At 41.8% G+C, this 21022-nt stretch overlaps 1 protein-coding gene across 1 annotated transcript in view; it reads left to right on the forward strand.

Moving 5' to 3' along the window:
* The first annotated feature begins 10951 nt into the window (after positions 1-10951).
* LOC143420834 (protein NLRC3-like) overlaps positions 10952-21022 on the forward strand; it is a 14892-nt gene continuing 4821 nt past the window's right edge. Inside the window, exons 1-7 of the mRNA XM_076889170.1 lie at positions 10952-10986; positions 11979-12057; positions 12219-12405; positions 12534-14334; positions 15428-15601; positions 15967-16140; positions 20997-21022. The exon at positions 20997-21022 is cut by the window's right edge and continues 148 nt beyond it. Coding sequence (XP_076745285.1) covers positions 12055-12057; positions 12219-12405; positions 12534-14334; positions 15428-15601; positions 15967-16140; positions 20997-21022 — 2365 coding nt within the window. The 5' untranslated portion in view covers positions 10952-10986; positions 11979-12054. The remainder of the gene's footprint in view (positions 10987-11978; positions 12058-12218; positions 12406-12533; positions 14335-15427; positions 15602-15966; positions 16141-20996) is intronic.

Consider the following 21022-nt stretch of genomic DNA (forward strand, 5'->3'; position numbering starts at 1 on the left):
GTATTTTATTTTCACTATGCATGAAAGTTCCTAATATGTAAGAAAGGTCTATTCTCTGAATCTGTAATATATGGTGCATTTTGTTTGTATGTTTATATTACTAATAAAAAAAAAAATAAATAAAAAAAATAAATATATATATATTAGGGGTGCAACGATACACAAAATTCACGGTTCGGTTCGGTTCGATACTTTGGTGTCACGGTTCGATATTTTTTCGATACAAAAAAAATGTTCATGCCTTTTTAATTTGTCATTTATTAAAATTATAAATATATATTTTAACACAAAAGTACAGTTTTTAAATTTAACCCTAACCCTTGTGCGTGTTGTTTTTTAGCTCGTCATATTGCAGCCACAGAAATTCTTTTGTCCATGAAACCATAAAGCTGCACTTTCTTTTTGCCTTATAGTCTGATTTGTCATAACTTCTCCGTTTTGTGGTAAGCTTTTCTTTGGCTGTCACTTCTTCACCCTGACCTGTCTTATTTGGCTCAGCAGAACTAAAATATATATCTGTCTGTGAAGGTTCTCAGTCATCCAGGTCATCGTAGTGAAATATATATCCTGCCGCACTCACATAAGCTCAGCGATTCTCTGCGCGATCAACCTCTCACATGTTTAAGCTGCGGGAGATTTCACTTGTCATGTTTGCATAGTAAGCTAACAATTAATAAGACGATGTCAGAGGAATTGGTGCACAAATTATCATCACTCACAGATCAGTGCTGTCGCTCTCTATACACAGTTCGCGCGATTGCAAAGTGAAAGCAAAAAAACAAGCGCAAATTCAAACACGATTTCAATATGTCACATATTGACAGTGGCTCACCCAATGACATAATTACCCAGCTACATTTCTGAAAGAATGCAAAAGCATTGACATATATTTTTCCTTCCTACAATAGCCCGACAGGCAGGGGAGAGATAGCCCCGGGACGTCGGGCTAGCGATATTGCGAGCCCTGTATCTGATGGAGGAATCACTCATCTTTGGAAAAGAGAGTTTATTACAGAGAAATGTCTCTTTCCAAAATAAAAGCTATACTATCCGCTTCTTCTGGGCTATATTCTCAGCAGCATATTAAACATATCAGGTCTCCATAAGGAGAATCTTGTGCTAACAGCTGTCTAAATGACTCGGCTAAAGTTTGTAGCATGCATGCTTGTTGTTTTTGTCTTTGCACTAGGATGATGTCGGTGTAAATGTGCAGTCATATTCGTTGTGTTCCCACTAGTGCTTTCAGGTTAATCTCGTTGAAATAACCTTAACGCCACAACACGGCAAATCTCCATTAACGAGCTACCCTATACAGAGGGGCTAGACGGCCAACACGTTAACGAGCTAACTGCGCTAACACACTAGCTCCCACCCATGTAATTGAGCATTGCATGGCACATCCAACATACTGTTTTACTTTAGTCCATGACTCGCTTACCTTCAGGGTCATACGTCACATGAAAACCAAAATAATTCCAAACGCCAGATCTGAATGAGGGTGGGGAGGTCCACTTCTGTCTCGCTAGCTTGCCCTGCGCTCTTCCTTCTGACCATGCTGTCTGTGTTGAGTGCTCAGTGAATCTGCGTTCGACTACTCCGCCTAGGCTGCACTCTCGAGCCTAGGCGGAGTAGTCAAATGCAGATTCACTGAGCGCTCAACACAGACAGCATCGTCAGAAGGAAAGTTGATAAAATAAATTACAAATTTTGTATTGTTCTTTTTTTTCCCTCCCCTTTGGTTTTCTTTCTTTCTCTCCCCCTCTTTCTTTCATTCTTTCCCCCTGTCCTATCCCACAGTCATGTCTGTCCCGTTTGCAACTGAAAATAAAATAAATTCATAATTATAATAAAGGTCAATCAAATGGACCAATATGATGATCCACTTAAAATAAATCCTCTTGGCATCTTTCTTGGCCTCAAGACAACAATTCTGATGGCTATAGATCCAAACGGGACACAAAAAAAAAAAAAAAAAAAAAAATTGAAAAAAATTGTATTGTTCGATACATATGCGTACCGAACCGAAAGCACTGTATCGAACGGTTCAATATCGATACGAATATCGTTGCACCCCTAATATATATATATATATATATCGCTCTATCGCGATAGCGCATGTTGATGATGTCATCAAGCTGTGCCTTTTTTGGTCTAAAGCATCGCAGCGGCTACGCTGGTCGTGTCCAAATTCATGGGCTGCATCCTCCTGAGGACCCGGCCTTCGCGGTCTACGTGGGCCGGGTCCTCAGAAGGTCGAGTAGGCCGGAAGTAAACGGCCGTGAAATTGGACGGTCTAGCCTTCAGATTAGCGTCACCGCTGTCTCGGTGGAGTTTAATAAACTCAGCCGTCTGCTCCTTGCTATCTAAAATATAACCAGACACTGGTGTAAATTCTCGACTGTCTCATACTTCTGTTTAATCAGTTTTCTGTTTCACGTTTAGTCAGCTGTGTAAAAACCAAGGAGGAACCCACCCGGGGGATTAATAAAGTTTTATTTTATCTAATCTAATCTAATAACTTTAATCTTAGCCAAACCGATTTACTCACGAAGAAACAAAACACTGAAAAAAAGCCCAACAATAAAATTTTTAGGTTGTCTAAGTGACTTATACATTACGTTTAAATCGAGCAGCGATAGTCCGCGGTGATCTGAAAATGATGTGCCGGGAGTTGTGCCGTTCTCGGCCGCATCAGTAACCCTCGAGCTCCCGGCTAGCTGGGTAGCAGACGTCTCCGAAAACGTCGAAGCACTTTGTTTACACAGCTACTTTCTCGCATGAAAATATGTTAAAAGTTTATTTTGTGACACAGAAAGATTAGTATGAGTAATTTTAAAACTTAGTAGCGGCCGCCATTGTTGGAAACTGGAGTTTGGCTGGGCCGCGCTATGAATTCTGGGATATGGTAGGCCACGAAGGACACACCCGACCCATCCTTCAAATTCGGGGAAAAGGAGGACGCATTTGTCGGCTGCATTCGGAGGAGTCTACGAATTTGGACAGCCTTCGGCGCGTCGCTGTGACGTAATCGGTCTACAAATGCGGCCTCAGGAGGATGCAGCCCATGAATTTGGACACGACCAACCATTATCCTCTTCAAATTATGGCGGGCGACAGTCATAACAAAGAGATAAAGCACTTTTGAAATACGGGGAAAGCCAAAAACTGCACTTCCTCCACTTCCGTAACATTGATTCATTAATGTTGAATTCTCTCGCAGCTGCTCTATTCCCATGTTGTTGCAGTATATTAATCAGAATCAGAATCAGAATACTTTATTGATCCCTGGGGGAAATTATTTTTTGTTACAGTGCTCCATTTTAAACCAACATTAAGACAAGACAGACAGGCAGGCAGGAATGATTTACTGTGTCGTTCAGTGGTGCTTTTCGGTAATCTCAGTCTCTCACTGAACGAGCTCCTGTGACTGACCAGCATGTCATGGAGTGGGTCGGAGGTGTTATCCAACATTGTCTTTATCTTGGACAGCATCCGCCTCTCCGACACCACCTTGAGGGAGTCCAGCTCCATCCCCACAACATTGCTGGCCTTACGGATTAGTTTATTAAGTCTGTTGGCATCTGCGACCCTCAGCCTGCTCCCCCAGCATGCAACAGCATAGAGGATCGCACTGGCCACAACAGACTCATAGAAAATCCTCAGCATTTTCTGGCAGATGTTGAAGGACCTCAGTCACCTCAAAAAATAGAGACGACTCTGGCCCTTCCTGTAAAGTGCTGTGGTGTTTTTAGCCCAGTCCAGTTTATTGTCAATGTGTACTCCAAGGTATTTATAGTCCTCCACAATGTCCACACTGACCCCCTGGATTGAAACAGGGGTCAAGTGTTTCCTGGTCTTCCTGAAGTCCACGATCAGTTCCTTGGTCTTTGCCACGTTGAGCTGCAGATGATTCTGCTCACACCACGTGACAAAGGAGTCGACCACAGCCCGGTACTCTGTCTCATCATCCCTGCTGATGCATCCAACCACCGCAGAGTCATCAGAAAACTTCTGAAGATGGCAGGTCTCTGTGCAGTGGCTGAAGTCTGTGGTGTAGAGGGTGAAGAGGAAGGGGGAGAGGCGGTCCCTTGTGGTGCCCCTGTGTTGCTGATCACCTTGTCAGACACACACTGTGGGAGACGTACATATTGTGGTCTTCCTGTCAGGTAATCAACAATCCAGGACACCAGAGAAGCATCCACCTGCATCGCTGCTAACTTATCACCCAGGAGGGTCGGCCTGATGGTGTTGAAAGCACTGGAAAAGTCAAAAAACATGACCCTCACAGTGCTCGCCGGCTGGTCCAGATGGGTGTAGACACGATTGAGCAGGTAGATGATGGCGTCCTCAGTTCCGAGACGAATCATAACTAACCTCGTATTGTGGATGGATGATTTCAGTTGTTCTCGTGACTGAAGTTTGGCCCGTGTACAGCATCCTGCTATGCGACTGCATTTGTCCCTGACCACCAGAATCCCTCACGTTAACTTTTATCGAGTGGAAAAAAAGTTGGCGTTCATCCTCCAGCTTCACTGTGCTAATGTTATGCTAACATAGCTGTGTCGCTAGCAATCACGTAGCACAACATTATATACCAGGTAGTCCAACTTCAGTAACCCTGCAAACGCCACTGCTGTTTAGTTTTCTGTCTTCATTTATGGTGGAAGTGATAGCAGAGCTGTTTGAATTAGTTTCAAAAATCTCTCAGTCAGAACATGGTATGAAATGTTTAGGTGTAAACTAGCGAGCTGACTTCCTGTTAACTTCTAACTCCGTTAAATTTAATAAATTCTGTTTTCATGGATGTTAAACTTAATTGTTACATCTGCTAAAGCAGCAACGCTGATGATTTTATTAAAGATGAAAGAATTTAGACCGTTTTTAACTCTTAGTGTTCGTTTGACTTTGGGACCTGAAGCGGACAGAGTTTTAGACCCAGATTACTCCGCGAAGCTCCTCACCACGGCAGCCGTAATGCTCTGACAATCCATCAAGCAGTGCGGCTTCGTAGCTTACCAAAGTTCTACTAAAACATTTTTTAACAGATTTCTGCAGCCCAAATCGGTTCGAGGTCAGTAAGCACAACCAGAATTCATACATAAGACACACTCTTGATTTTTGAGAAAATTAAAGGATTGTAAGTCCTTATAGTGTGGAAAATATGTTATACAGAAGAAAAGAATATATCGCGATATATATTGTTACCCCACATGCTTCAAATTATACCGCGATATGGATTTTAGGCCATATTGCCCAGCCCTAACTCCCAATTTATTTACAACATTTGAAACATACAGTGTAGCTCCGTTAAAACACTCCAAGGCCAAGTGAAAGTGCTGAGAGGGAAAAGATCATGATTAATGATTTATTTAAACTCATAACTGGGAGCAGCAGCTGAGCTTTGACCTGTGAGCTGCAGCTTAAGCTTCTTTTATGGTTCAGTGTTTAATGTGTAAACTGTTTATCACTGCAGAGACGCCTACAGGCTATCTACTGTTCAAAAGTGAATTGTTATATACAGTGTGGCAGCTGACCTTTGACCTGTGAGCTTCAGCCTCTTTGCTGAGTGTTTAATGCTCATCTATTGAAGCCTGCAGACACACCCACACACCATCTGATTCGTTCTCAGGGTTGTTTTCTGTGTGTTGGAGTTGGAGCAGAAACCTGCTGCAGGTTAATTATTGATCAAATTAATATCACAAAAGGTGCAGCAGCTGACCTTTGACCTGTGAGCTTCAGAGTCTTTGCTGGTGTGAAGTGTTTAATGTGACGCAGTCTGCAGACACAGACGACTGCTGACGGAGAAGAAGCAGAGGATTTTCTCTGTTTCTACACAGACCTGGTCCAGACAGCAGAGAGCTGCAGAGTGAAGACGTTCATTGGAAGAAGAAGCTGAGTAAGTTCAACGTCCTCTTTGAATCCTGGATCAGGAAGTGAATATTTGGTGTTTAAATAAAGTTTCTGTCTTTGACTCAGCCTGCTGTCACTTTGTTTCAGAGAGAAAAGGAGATTTTAGATTAACTGGTGTTCCTGCTGCTCTAGCATTAAAGCACAGTATAGGTGACCGCGCTGATGCCTGTTTATAATTTCACCAAAGCTAATAAACTGTTGGCTAAATTTTCTTGTTTTTAGATGTAAACAGAGGTGAGAGGAGCAGATAATAAGGATTAAATATTATGCTGAATAACTAAATTCTGCTAGTCTGTGACGTAACTCCCAGCAGCATCGCCTCATTTCTTTGACCTTTAACATGAGTTAGCTTAGCTAGCAGAGCAGCTATCTCTGCTGTCTGTCATGTGACCGAGTCAAGTGTGTGTAGTAGACTTGTTAGCATAGCTAGCAGGCTGACAGAGGCTAGCAAACTGTGTGAACACTTTGTAAGAGGTGAGCAGTAAAGAGAAGGATAAGGAGCTCCTCCAAATGCTGATAATGCACTTAACCTGAATTTTCTGCTTGTTACATTATATGTGATGTTCAGTCAAAAACAATTACTTAAATTAACATTATTATTAGTATTATTATTATTCATAACATGGCTCCCTACTGTAGTGGTTTGAACAACTGATCTGTGGTTATTGTGTCCCTGCAAATTCAACAATGCGCCTCAATGCAAAGCATCAAATAAACATTTTTATTATCAAGTCATTCGACCTACTGGTTGAATCACCGTAGCTCTGACAGTGAAGCACACTCATTTTTATTGGTAGTCACCTTGTGAGCAATGTTCCCTCTAAGCTGCGCAAGTGCGCAATTCAACCTGCCAACACGGACGATGATGCAATTCTACACTGCAATCATCGAGTCCATCCTCACCTCCTCCATCACCGTGTGGTACGCTGGAGCCACTATCTGGGACAAACAGAGACTACAGCGTGTTGTGCGCTCTGCTGAGAAGGTGATTGGCTGCAGACTCCCATCTCTGCAGGACCTGTACACCTCCAGGACACTGCGGCGTGCAGCTCGGATCTCAGCTGACCCTTCTCACCCTGGACACAGTCTGTTTGACCTGCTCCCCTCAGGCAGGAGGCTTCGGTCCATTCGCACCAGAACCTCTCGCCATAAGAACAGTTTCTTCCCCTCTGCTGTTGGACACATGAACAATAACCGTATGACTGTCCCCGCCACTAACACATGACCCTACGCTGTGTCACTGCATCATTCCATGTTTGGCACTGATCACCACCTGCACTCATGTATATATCTTTCTACGCAGCACTCTTAATTCTTATTCTCATGTATATATCTCATGTATATCTCATGCACATATCTTTCTACATAGCACTTTTAATTCTTATTCCTACTTTTATTTTTTTCATGTCTATTTAAGTGCTATTTATGACAGTTTGTTTGCACTGAAGCACCGCAGCAATTTCCTAATGTTGTAAACCTGCTCAACATTTGGCAATAAACCCCTTTCTGATTCTGATTCTGATTCTGAATTGCGCACTGTTGGCACGGTCTCTGCGCAGAGAAAATCTGTGTTGCGCACACAAAAAGAATTCTAACCTGAATTGAAATTAAAGTAAACCAATCAAAACATGGCATTTAGTTGTTAAGAAACGGAGTGACGGCGTGTTTGAGATGTGAGAGATTTGAGGCGTTTAGAGCAAATCTTGTGTAGTTAGTGTGTAGTTAGTGTGTAGTGTAGTCAATAGTGTTGTTGTGTGTGTCAGAACAATGAGGCGACTGCTGAGTGTTACAGGTGTTACAGCAGTGACACATCTGCTGCTGTCAGGCCTGCAGGTATCAGGCTGTTGTTCTCCTTCATCTCATAGAGGACAGGAATTATTTTTTGGAGCGGCACAAATAATTTGTGTGGCATCAGATTTGATGCAGAACAGCTGATTGTTCTGTAAATAGTTTGAAATGTTTATTTTAAAAAAACACCTTGGCTGCATTTTTAGGTAAACAGCTGCAAAAAACTTTGTTTGCATAACTCAGTTACTTTTTTGAAGAAGTAACTATATAATTAACTGCCCAACTGTCAGGGGTTTTGACATTTATTTTCACAAGTAAGAGAAAATAAGACACTTGCAGACCAAATCAGAGAGTTTTAAGACATGCGCATGGGTGTGTGCCTCTCAGCAAAATCACACACACAGAATGCATGTCTTGTTCCTTTATTTATAGGGTAAGAAACTGATTACATAGTACTTCCTCTTTTCAGTTACAGGAGGAGAGTTCAGGCATTATCTCAACCTGTCTGACCTTTCAGACTGGGGTAAAGAATACAGAAGTTTATCATGCTTATCTGACATCACAGATACTAAAAAGAATACATTGCGTTTGTGTTAACAAATAGACTCAGTTACGTGAAAATATATGAACACTAGAAAATAAAACACACTTGATTATATTGTATTTGAATATAAAGCACATTTGATTATACTTGATCATATTGCATAATAAAAATCCTCTATCACCAACATTGGTCATTATTTACTGTATGTTGCAGACAGAGTTACAGACTCTCTCCCAGACCACAGACTCATAATACAAGTCAGAGCTTTATAAAAAAAAAAGAAAGTTGTGTTTTCAAAATTGGAGTTCAAGTTTTTTTTTTCCTTCCAATAGTGTTAACATACTACACACGTCATGAACAAGATTTTTTTAAATTTTCATTGTAAGTGGGCTAAAGCAGTTAATTAAAAGTAGTCCATCAACTGAAAGGTTTAAAATGTTCACACGTGTTGGACTGACTGAAGCTTCCAGTCACAGTGACTCAGTGTGTGTCAGTGAATGCATCGTGTGTGCTTCAGGCTCCACCTAGTGGACTGATAGCAGAGCAGCTGATGAATTTGAAGAGTGTGGCCTTTTTGCACACAGCCTGTAAATGTCAACAACAAAAGGAGTGTGTAAAACATGTATATTGTAGTGATGCAGTGTACTGTGTATATTTATACTGGCAGTATGGAACATGATTATTTGGAAATGCCTAAAATGGAAATGATCATATACTGTGAGGTGAGGTGTGGACAGTGGTTGTGCTTTTGTAACATTGAGGCAAGGACAGTGATTAGTGTTTAGGGGACACATCATTGGTTTTTGTTAAAAAGAAACAGTTTCTCCACTGTGGCAGGTCGTAGGCGATTTTTTTTTTCTAAACTGTCTCTAACTCTCACTAACCGCAACTCTCCATCAAACGCCCACATTTTGTCTGAGGGGTTTATATCGCTGTCATAGCTCGCGGCAAAGTTCGAACCGCTTCCTGAACCAGTCACGTGGTACAGCCGGGCAGCGACGCCCCCTCCATTACTCGACACACGCTTCGAAGCCTCGATACAGAACGTCCCATCACTAGTTAAAGCTGAGTAAACACTGACCCCAGACCAGCACCGTGATAAAGTGAGCTGCTGCTGCTGAACTTGAACAGGTAACAAAGTGATGAGCAGTCAGGCTGCAGGTTTCTACCTGTTCATGTTTCTACAGTAGAATCACTTTGAAGTGTTTTTGTGCTGTTTCATCTTTGATTTGTGTTCATAAACACTCAGAGAAACATCACGTGACCTCATCAGGATCTGTGTTGGTGTGTGGGGCTGTACCTCAGCTTTATGTTGTTACATGCTCATTTGTTCATTTTAACATCAAAGTAATGTTATGAGGAGTAATGAAGTAACGTACTCCATTACTTTTAATCAAAGTGTTCTGTGTAATATGTGTAATAATGACTGTTTTGAGTAATGACCAACACTGATCACAACAAAGAGGAAATGCCTCCAACATGCACAAACATTTGAGCCACAACATGCAGTTAATGTGCACAAATGTCTTTGATATGCTGCTCAGTGATGGTGGTGACTGTCAGAGCAGAGCTACTGAGAATCAATAAGTAATATCAATGATGGGATCAGAATCACTAAATTCTTCTCATCCCTGTCAGTATCATACATGTGCTGTATAATGTGATAAATGTAGAGGTGCTGGCTGTTCTCTCACTCTGCTGTTTAGCTGTAAAGGACGCCTCCCTGCCTTTGTCTCATTCATGACCTTTAATAGTCTCTTCTAACATGCAGAGATCTGTATGATCTGTTTCATAGAGTCTAACCAGCCTGTACAGGTAACAACAACAGTCACTGCATCACTGACACACAAACGTCATCTCTGTCAATAACAACATTCATACATGGAATAAAAACACATCAGTGGATCATTGCTGGAGCTGATGTTGGTGCTCCTGGTGCAAAGGCTCTCAGTTTCCTCCTTGAAATAACATCAGTGGTGGGTCAGCGACATGCTTTCTTTCCCTCTCAGGTTTAAATATCTGGGACTCTCCACCGTTTGGTTTTAGAGCTGAAGAAGCTTCTCAGATGAAACGTCTTCCAGAAACTTAAAGACGTCTCTTTTCTCTCCAAGCTCCTTAGATCACATGACCTGGATGACTGAACCTACAGACATATTGACCTGGTTTCATGGTCACATGACAGGTCAGAGGTCAGCGACTGTAACTCAGTTCCTCCTGTTAATGTGAACTCACTGAGTGTTTGTGGTTTACCTCTCAGACTGACTGAAGATGATGATGGAGGAAGAGGAGGACAGAGCAGAGTCTGCAGGGTCCAGCTGTCCGTCTGTGAGGAGTGACCGGTCCAAAGGTCATAATCCAGCCTTCAGTGGTGAACCTGGAGCAACGAGGTCAGAGAGCTGAACTCACTGAGTAACAGAAATAATTCTGCACTGACATTATAATCAGTGTTGACTCTGGTTGATTGTCTGACTGTGTTTGTGAGCTGAGAGGAAATGAAAATGAGTTTGTAACAAAAATCAGTTTTGTCCAGTTTTCCTGTAAAAAGCTGAACTCTAATCTAAGAGGATGTTACTGACAGGAAACAGCTGCATTATCTGCAGTCTGTGTGATCACAGCTGCTTCAATCATGTTTGTGTCTGCAGAGGTCAGAGGTCACAGTCTGCAGGGTCCAGCTGTCCGTCTGTGAGGAGTGACCGGTCCAAAGATATCCCTCCACACTTCAGTGGTGAACCTGGAGCAACGAGGTCAGAGAGCTGTGATGACTCCTTTACATGTTTGTGTTTCCTGGATAAATATGACCTGAAACATCCTCAGATTGTTACAAAGATTCATTAAAAAGAAAACAATGAAAGAGAAAAGATCCAAATGTTCGACTTGGTCATTTGCTGTTTGAGGACAGTGATGCTCATATCTGTGGGGAAAGTGTGACCTGAGTGGGTTCATGTTTGTCTTTAAAGAACAGAGCTGCTCTGATTCTCTTTGTGTCTGATCTGTTAAACAGTCTGAGAGGTCACACAGAGACCCAGCAGCTAAAGCCTGGATCATACTGGCTGCTGTTACTCCATCAGGACAACACTGAACCACAGTGGTGTGGATGTAGTGGATAAATCCCACCATACTGATGCTCAGAGTTAACCACAGGGAACAAAACCAGATGTTACCTTCAGATTGTGACCTTTGGAGTGGACGATGCAGATTTCAATAGAGAATAAATGTTGTTGTTTTTCAGCTGTGAAGAAAGAATCTAATTTTCTGAACTGAAGAATTTATGATGCTGGAAACAACATGGAGACTATAACACAACATTTCCACTGTGTTCATAGAATGAATGTAAAACTGTCAGACATTCATTAAATATGCAAAATGTCTACAGAAGCATCAGAGGGTCAGACGTGAAGCACTCAGTGATTTTGATCAAATGACTCATCAGTTATTGATCTGTACTACACTGATCTACCACGTTAGTAAAGCTGGTGTTCTGGTGGTGGAGGGAGACTCGGATCATGTTCTGGTTTTGGAGCAGTGATCTGCTGATGGTTCAGTTTGATGAGCTTCTTCAAAATCATCCCTGACATCACCACTGAAAGGACGTCCATGAAAACAGACTGAAAATTACTGATATGTTCACAATCTGAGAGTTTAAAACTTGACAGACTTGATTCAGATGAAGTTATTTGAGCAGAAACTCCTGGATCTTTATCCTGTGTTGATCTAATCCTTCATGGTTCCTCCACAGAGTGGACCAGCAGAGCTCAGAGGTTCCCAGTGGTCAGTCTGCCCAGCAGCATCAAACACAGCTGGACTCCATATTTATGGTCTGTACATGTACAACAACTACTGTTACATCTGTTCTGTTCACAGTCATCTCCATGCTGCTCTTTGTAGACCAGTGGATCGTCAGTGTGTCCAACATGGATCTGATGTTTGGCTCCATGATTTCAGTCTGATTGGCTCATTCATAAATATTCTGTTCCAGCTGCTGGAGGACAACATCATCACTTTTGTGAAGAACGAGCTGAAGAAGATCCAGAAGGTTCTGAGTCCAGATTACCCAGAATGCTTAGAGAGTCAGAGGAGCAGCAGCAGAGAGGCGTTTGTGAAGATCACAGTGGACTTCCTGAGGAGAATGAAGCAGGAGGAGCTGGCTGACCGTCTGCAGAGCAGTAAGAGGATTTATCTAAAGATTTAAGCTGCTGGATAAATGAACATTTTCCAGAGATGGAAGATGGAGCAACATGTTTTAAAGATTAGTTCTTTTTGGAATTGAGTGTTTATTTTTCTTCTCTATCAGAACTTCAAGCTTCAGTTTGTCATCGTAACCTTAAATCCACCCTGAAGAAGAAGTTCCAGTGTGTGTTTGAGGGCATCGCTAAAGCAGGAAACCCAACCCTCCTGAATCAGATCTACACAGAGCTCTACATCACAGAGGGAGGGACTGCAGAGGTCAATGATGAACATGAGGTCAGACAGATTGAAACAGCATCCAGGAAACCAGACAGACCAGAAACAACCATCAGACAAGAAGACATCTTTAAAGCCTCACCTGGAAGAGATGAACCAATCAGAACAGTGCTGACAAAGGGAGTGGCTGGCATTGGGAAAACAGTCTTAACACAGAAATACAGCCTGGACTGGGCTGAAGACAAAGCCAACCAGGACATCCAGTTCATATTTCCATTCACTTTCAGAGAGCTGAATGTGCTGAAAGAGGAAAAGTTCAGCTTGGTGGGACTTGTTCATCACTTCTTTACTGAAACCAAAGAAGCAGGAATCTGCAGCTTTGAAGACTTCCAGGTTGTGTTCATCTTTGATGGTCTGGATGAGTGTCGACTTCCTCTGGACTTCCACAAAACTACAATCCTAACTGACCCTAGAAAGTCCACCTCAGTGGATGTGCTGCTGATAAACCTCATCAGGGGGAAACTGCTTCCCTCTGCTCGCCTCTGGATAACCACACGACCTGCAGCAGCCAATCAGATCCCTCCTGACTGTGTCGGCATGGTGACAGAGGTCAGAGGGTTCACTGACCCACAGAAGGAGGAGTACTTCAGGAAGAGATTCAGAGATAAGAAGCAGGCCAGCAGGATCATCTCCCACATCAAGAAAGCTCGAAGCCTCCACATCATGTGCCACATCCCAGTCTTCTGCTGGATCACTGCTACAGTTCTGGAGGAGGTGCTGGAAACCAGAGAGGGAGGACAGCTGCCCAAGACCCTGACTGAGATGTACATCCACTTCCTGGTGGTTCAGGCCAAAGTGAAGAAGGTCAAGTATGATGGAGGAGCTGAGACAGATCCACACTGGAGTCCAGAGAGCAGGAAGATGATGGAGTCTCTGGGAAAACTGGCTTTTGATCAGCTGCAGAAAGGAAACCTGATCTTCTATGAATCAGACCTGACAGAGTGTGGCATCGATATCAGAGCAGCCTCAGTGTACTCAGGAGTGTTCACACAGATCTTTAAAGAGGAGAGAGGACTGTACCAGGACAAGGTGTTCTGCTTCATCCATCTGAGTGTTCAGGAGTTTCTGGCTGCTCTTCATGTCCATCTGACCTTCATCAACTCTGGACTCAATCTGCTGGAAGACAAACAAACAACCTCCAAGAAATCTAAATTATTTAACAAACCAAAACTTCAATCTCTCCACCAGAGTGCTGTGAACAAGGCCTTACAGAGTCCGAATGGACACCTGGACTTGTTCCTCCGCTTCCTCCTGGGTCTTTCACTGCAGACCAATCAGACTCTCCTACGAGGTCTGCTGACACAGACAGGAAGTAGCTCACAGACCAATCAGGAAACAGTCCAGTACATCAAGAAGAAGCTCAGTGAGAATCTGTCTGCAGAGAAAAGCATCAATCTGCTCCACTGTCTGAATGAACTGAATGATCGTTCTCTAGTGGAGGAGATCCAACAGTCCCTGAGATCAGGACGTCTCTCCACAGATAAACTGTCTCCTGCTCAGTGGTCAGCTCTGGTCTTCATCTTACTGTCATCAGAAAAAGATCTGGATGTGTTTGACCTGAAGAAATACTCTGCTTCAGAGGAGGCTCTTCTGAGGCTGCTGCCAGTGGTCAAAGCCTCCAACAAAGCTCTGTGAGTACATTTGTACTCATGTCTTTACTTTTAACATAAACAGTGTAATGTGTGATGGACCCTTAAAAACTTAAACATATTTATTTGACTGGTCATCAGCACTAAATACAGTATATTATAGTTAATGTTTGATAGCAGCAGTAAATGTCAGTGTCTTAGACATATATGGACTTCAGCTTTAATCAAAGTCATATCCAGAATCATCCTGTAAGTAAACTTTATTTATACAGCAGCTTTCACAGGTGAAAAACCACAAAGTGCTTTACAATAGAAACAGGCAATAAAAACACAGAAGATAAAAACATTAAACAGCAAACACTGAACATCATACAGCCTAAAACTAGTTAAAGGCCACTCTGAATACTAGAGTCTGAATAAATGAGTTAGTGGGACCAGTAACAGCCTTTAACTGGAAGATCTCAGATGTGAGAAGAGCTGTAGGATTGTAGAAAGTCAGAAATATAGACTGGGACTTAAAGTAAGGACTAAAACTTTAAATAAAGCCTAAAATGAACTGGTTACCAGTGTGAAGAGATTAAACTGGCGTAATGTCCAGTCTGTTTCATGTGCTGGTTAAAAGCCTCGCAGCATCTTTCTGTACTGACTGAAGATGTTCAAAGTCTGTGATGGAGCCATAGGTGATCAACTCCCTCATTCCTCCTCTGGTCTTATTGCTCAGCTGAAGAGGAGTTCACTTCTATATGTTACAATCAGCACCACCAGTACAGCTCCAAGGATCTGCAGCTGCTGGCAGATTCAGTCATGCATGCTTGATTGTTTTTCAGTCTCTCAGGTCAGATGAAGTCATATTCTTTATGAATCAGCATAAGAAGTCAATAAAAATTCAAAGCAAATCAAGATAAGTGTTTATTCTTGTTTTAACAAATATATGAGCGAGAGGGACCTTTTTAGTCTAAAGTTATAATCATCTGCCACATTTCTAATCTCTTTACTACGTGGACTTTTAAAATATTTTCTGTTCCCCCAGACTGAGTCTCTGTAACTGGTCAGAGAGTTCATTTAACTTGTCATTTGATAACAGTTTGTTATTAAATTACAGTTTTTCAAATTGTGTTTTTATTTTGTTTTTTAGCCTGAGTGTCCCTGACCTCTCAGACAGAGGCTGTGAAGCTCTGTCCTCAGCTCTCAGCTCCCAGTCTTCTACACTGAGACAGCTGGCCCTAAGTAACAACAACCTGCAGGATCCAGCAGTGAGGCATCTTTCTGCAGGACTGAGAAGTCCACACTGCAAACTGAATACTCTGAGGTGAGATCAAGTTATGTTGTGCTTTTCATCAATTGACAGAATTAACCAATAAGAATCCACTAAATGGGAAAAAAGTCAGTTAAACTTCTGTAATAGTTTTATGATAATTTAATGAGCAGAGAGTTATTGATCAATATGTCAGCTACTTTGGTGCTAATGCACTGCCCGGCACATGGAGCCCAATTGGCATTTGCAATAGAATACCAGAATTGATTGACCATTGTCAGTTAACAAATGTCAGCGTCATCCATTTGTTGACTCTCAGTAAAAACACAGGATTAATTGCTAAATCTAATAACTCTTTAGTGCACCCTCATTGCAACTTAACAACAGTGTTTGTTTAATGTTTATCTGTCATTTTTCAGACTGAGTCACTGTAAGCTCTCTGAGAGAGGCTATGAAGCTCTGTCCTCAGCTCTCAGCTCCCAGTCCTCTAGTCTGAGACAGCTGGACCTGAGTAACTCTGACCTGCAGGATTCAGGAGTGAAGCTTCTGTCTGCTGGAGTGAAGAGTCCACACTGTAAAATGGAAACTCTCAGGTCAGAATTAAAAATTTTCCAATGATGATCACGTTAAACCTGATTTCTATTACTGCATAAACAGGAAATTGATTTTTAAAAAAGTCTTAATGTAGAAATTAGCGTCTGGGGTTTTTAGTGATATTTGTTCACTTTCTGTCTTTCATTTGCAATGAAATGTCCCATCTGCTCCTCTGAGTCCAAAATCTTTATTTTAGCAGTGCTTCATCCACCAAACCTTCTAGTTCGATTCCTGTATTCTGAAGGTTTTTACAGAGCTGTTTGTTCAGATATCAGAAATTTATTTTCAGAAACATTTAGTAATAAAAATATGATCAATTGATTATTTCTGACTGAAAAGATGAAATATATATTTGGTCATAGTGATATGACTCATTACCTCACTTAAACATAAAATGTAAACAAAAATTCAAAACAATAGATTAATACAAAACAGAGTTTGACTGTTGAGCTTAAAGTGAGCTTCAATGTTATCCACTTCCTGTTTTATTTTGGTAGTTATCGTCTCTGATTTTTACCCCAACATTGTCTACATTAGTTTCAGCTGTAGAAGGTTTTATTGACTGTTTGATTTGTCACTTTTTTTTAACTAAAATTGTTGACTTATAAACTATTGCTTAAAATGTATTTTCATTAAAATACCAAATAATTTATTACTTTATCATCTAATTAGATTATAATTCTGTAAATAAGAGTGATAGTGTGGCCTGTGTGGGTTGTCTTCAGGTTCTCTGCTTCCTCCCACAGTCCAAAAACATGCATGCTGGGTTAACTGGAGATGTGTGATTGTGAGCATAAATGTTTGTCTGTCTAGCTCTGTTTCTACCTGGCTACATCACCGTTACTGATGCTGAACCAATAACCTGGTCTGGACCAGGTTATGTTCAGAGTTTTTGTTTAAAATCAGATGAAGTGCCTCATTTTCACTGATTCTTTCATTTACAGAAAGCTTTAAGTGAGATATAGATTCAGTCATATGTTACTAATATTACTTTTAACCTGAGTAGCGAAAGTCCACGGTGATCTGAAAATGATGTGCCGGGAGTTGTGCCGTTCTCTGCGGCTTCAGTGACCCTCGAGCTCTCGACTAGCTATCGAGTTGGTGGGTAACAGACGTCTCCGAAAACGTCGAAGCACTTTTGCAAATATGCGATATCTTGATAAACCGAGCAGATATTTGAAGTTTACACACCCACATTCTCCCCTGAAAATATGTTAAAAGTTTATTTTGTGACCCAGGAAGATTAATAAGAGTAATTTTAAAACTTAGTAGCGGTCGCCATTACTGGAAGCTGGAGTTTGGCTGGGCCGCACTATGAATTCTGGGATATGGTGGGCCACGAAAGACACACCCGACCCATCCTTCAAATTCGGGGAAAGGAGGACACATTTGTCGGCTGCATTCGGAGGAATTTGGACAGCCTTCGGTGCGTCGCTGTGACGTAATCTGTCTACAAATGTGTCCTCAGGAGGACGCAGCCCATGAATTTGTACACACCGAGCCTGCGTGCTGGTAGCACCTTAGCCACAGCTCGGGTGTGGAGGAGAAGCTGAAAAAGAAGGTTTTCTAGTTTGTAAGGAGGAAAAAACTGAGAGGACTAAGTGAAAGAGAGGCTGGAGAGTAACACAGAGCAGCAATGAATGCTGCTCACACAGTTTAGACAGTTTAGCATCAAATGTTCGAGTGAGTTAGCTCCCAGCTAACTAGCAGAGCAGCAAACTAGCAGAGCAGCTAACTAGCAAACCAGCTAACTGCACCCACAAGCTGCGACTGCGTCTTTCTAACAAGAGCATCAGACACTCAGACTGGTTTTCTTTGTGGATGATGATGTATTCTCACACTGATCCTTCATGATGATGCTGTCATCCACCCACTGCTCCTGGTGTTGCCAACTCCTCAGTAAGGAAAATCGCTATTGGCTGTCCTAAAAGTCGCTGGAAGTCGCTAAATGATGTCATCGCCTAAGTTGGATAAATGGTCATGCTAATGTAATTGTAACGTACGTTGTAGGAGAGAAAAATAACATTGTGGAAGAGACATAGCGTGAGTAAAAAACGTCCTGGAATGCATTTAAATAAATAAATCATAGTTCTTTCTGTAACTATTACAACACTCTCACCACATTTGTTAACAATTCTCTCAACAAATGTGTTTTTCCTCGTTCTTTGTCATCCAGCTGAGACTTTGGGTATAAATGTGTCATAAACAGGATAAAGCAGTGCAGGTTCAATGTAATCAAACCTCAGACTGAGTTCAAAATCATCACCTGTCCCAGATACCACATCAGCACCAGAACCATGATGTGTTTACTCACATTTAAAAAGGTGGAGGTCAGTGTGAATGGACTGTTGTCATTGGTCTGAATATGCCTCTATAAACATGTGCTCTTCATTATTGATGTTTTCCTAATGAACAGAAAATGAGACTTAACAAAATCCTTCTGACTGTTGTTGGAGCAGGTTGGGTCCTGGGTTTGAGTCCCCCGCTGAACCACAGGGGCTTCTAGCTTTGTTTCACAGTGTATAGAACAACAAATAAAACCAAATCACAAAAAAACACATCAGACTTTGAGGGTTGAACCAAGGATGAGGAAGCAGACTCGGCCCCAAACATCTGGATATATGGATGGTTACCAGAGCAACCACAGCAGTGTGCTCTCAGTATATTTAGTTGTATAAAGGTGTTTGTGGTGTGTTGCAGCTGAAGCAGCCTCATGTATGTTGACACAGGGAGAAAATAGTGTGAGGACACTGTTCACAGCAGTCACAGCTCGCTGCCTTCAACAGTCTCTTCCTTCCTTGTTTGGATGTCACTGATATCATCTTCTGCTCTCACACTGACCACCTGTTGGAGCTAACATGCTAACATGGAAGCAGCAGGTATGCCACCTGTGGCAGCTGAGGTCACGTGATCTGAGTGTTTGAACCACACGTTGGAGCAGCGTTTCCAAACATCTGCACTTCAGAAGCTCCAAAGTGTGGAAATGTCACTGTGGAGCGTCTCATCACTATCTAAGAGATTTTCTTGCCTCTGCAAAGCGAAGCTTGCAAACAGCACCATAGTTTGTCAATCCCAACTAATCAGAGCGCTCCTTATGTCACGTCACATGACTCGTGTGTTTTCCTCTTTGATTAGCACCCAAAGAACTAAAGAAAGGCTAAAAGGACGTTCAGCCAATCAAATCCCTCCTAGCAACAGGAAGTCTAGAGAGGAAATGGAGCAGAGAAGGAGAATCACCAGTTTAAATGTCTGAGTTTTAAACTGGTGACCCTCTAAAGAGGCTTTTATTGACTCTTTCTGTTTTCTTTACAGCTTTTTCCACCATTTAAACTGTTTAATATCAGATTTAGAAATAACTTTTGGACAGTTTTTCTACATTTGCACTAAAATATGACATCAGTAATGACTTTCTGACTTTACGTTGGACTAATCTAACGACTCAGCCTGGCTATGTTGGACTGGGTGTGGCAGCAGCTCCCAGTTTGAGTTCAGGAGACAGACGCCCTCTCTACTTTGAAGATCAGCTTCAAACTTTCCTTTTTGATAAAGCTTATAGTTCGAGCTGGATCAGGTGACCCTGAACCATCCCTTAGTTATGCTGCTATAGGCTCAAGCTGTTGGTGGACTTCCCATGATGCTCTGCTTTCTTCTCCCCTCTTTTCACTCCTGATGCTTTTATATGTCACTACTACGTGTCCTTAACTTTTGTCTCTCTGTTTTGTTCTTGTCTCTCTGAGCTCATCTCTTCTCTTTCCCCTCACCCTGCAACCAGTCATGGTAGATGCTCCTCCTGGAGCCTGTTTTCACTGGGAGGATCTTTGTGTCAAAGGGAGTTCTTCTTCCCACCATCACCAAGTGCTGCTCACAGTGGATTGTGTCGCGAAATCTATCAATGTAGAGCAGTGAGACAAACCACGGAGGCCCCAGAGAAGTGCAATCAAACGATGAGTTTATTAACACACAGGAGAAAACATCAGCCTATGTCTTCTGACAAAAATACATGTTGTGGACACTTACAAAGCAGTGGGGTATACGCCCCCCCATGGCGTCAATAAAAATAGTCAGAGTAAAATATGTTCCAGACATTAGTCACAGTTAATGGTACATCTTGTACATGTTTAATGGCTATAAACAGACACAGAACTTCTCTTTTCTGTAACACCTTCCATACAAGGTAATAAACTTCAAGCCCTCAGGGTCTCTGGGGCTAATTATTGACTCTGGTCATCTGTTGCCAAGTAGAGTAAATATAGTGAGACACCAAATGAGTTAAGGCCTCAGGCCTGACACATTCCTAGATTATATGTGTTATATGTATTGTAAGCAACCATGCAATCATCCTGTTCTAGTTTCCCTCAGCATGGATCACCTGGACAGTCACGCCAGTGAAGCTTAAGACCCTTAATGAACCGAACATCAACTCGACATAAGCACAAATATGCAATGTGTATGAAATACTTCTGACCGTACTTGTAATAAAAGTTAACATAATTGAAGGATCCTCAAATGAACATGTTCAATAGACAACTTTAATGCAATATCAATACTGTGAGAAATATTATTAGATGGAATAATGCTGTAAAGAACATTATTAATGCAGTTATAATGATGCAGATTATATGGCAGCAATAAAAGAATTTCTGTATCTCCACAATTGTCTGATGGTTGGGGCTTTCTCTCTAATATTGGAGGCTGTTACCTTACACTGTTAAACAGCTTCAGATGACTGTTGTTGTCCTTTGGGAATTGTCACTTATAAATAAAGTTACATTGAATGGATGTAAATGGATAGATGTTATTGTGACAAAGAGAAAACGATTGTTGACGGATTGATTGTTGTTTTGTGTGTCTGCAGTCTGTCAGGCTGTCTGATCACAGAGG

The sequence above is a fragment of the Maylandia zebra genome, linkage group LG2 (genome assembly GCF_041146795.1).
Source record: "Maylandia zebra isolate NMK-2024a linkage group LG2, Mzebra_GT3a, whole genome shotgun sequence".
Taxonomy (NCBI): domain Eukaryota; kingdom Metazoa; phylum Chordata; class Actinopteri; order Cichliformes; family Cichlidae; genus Maylandia; species Maylandia zebra.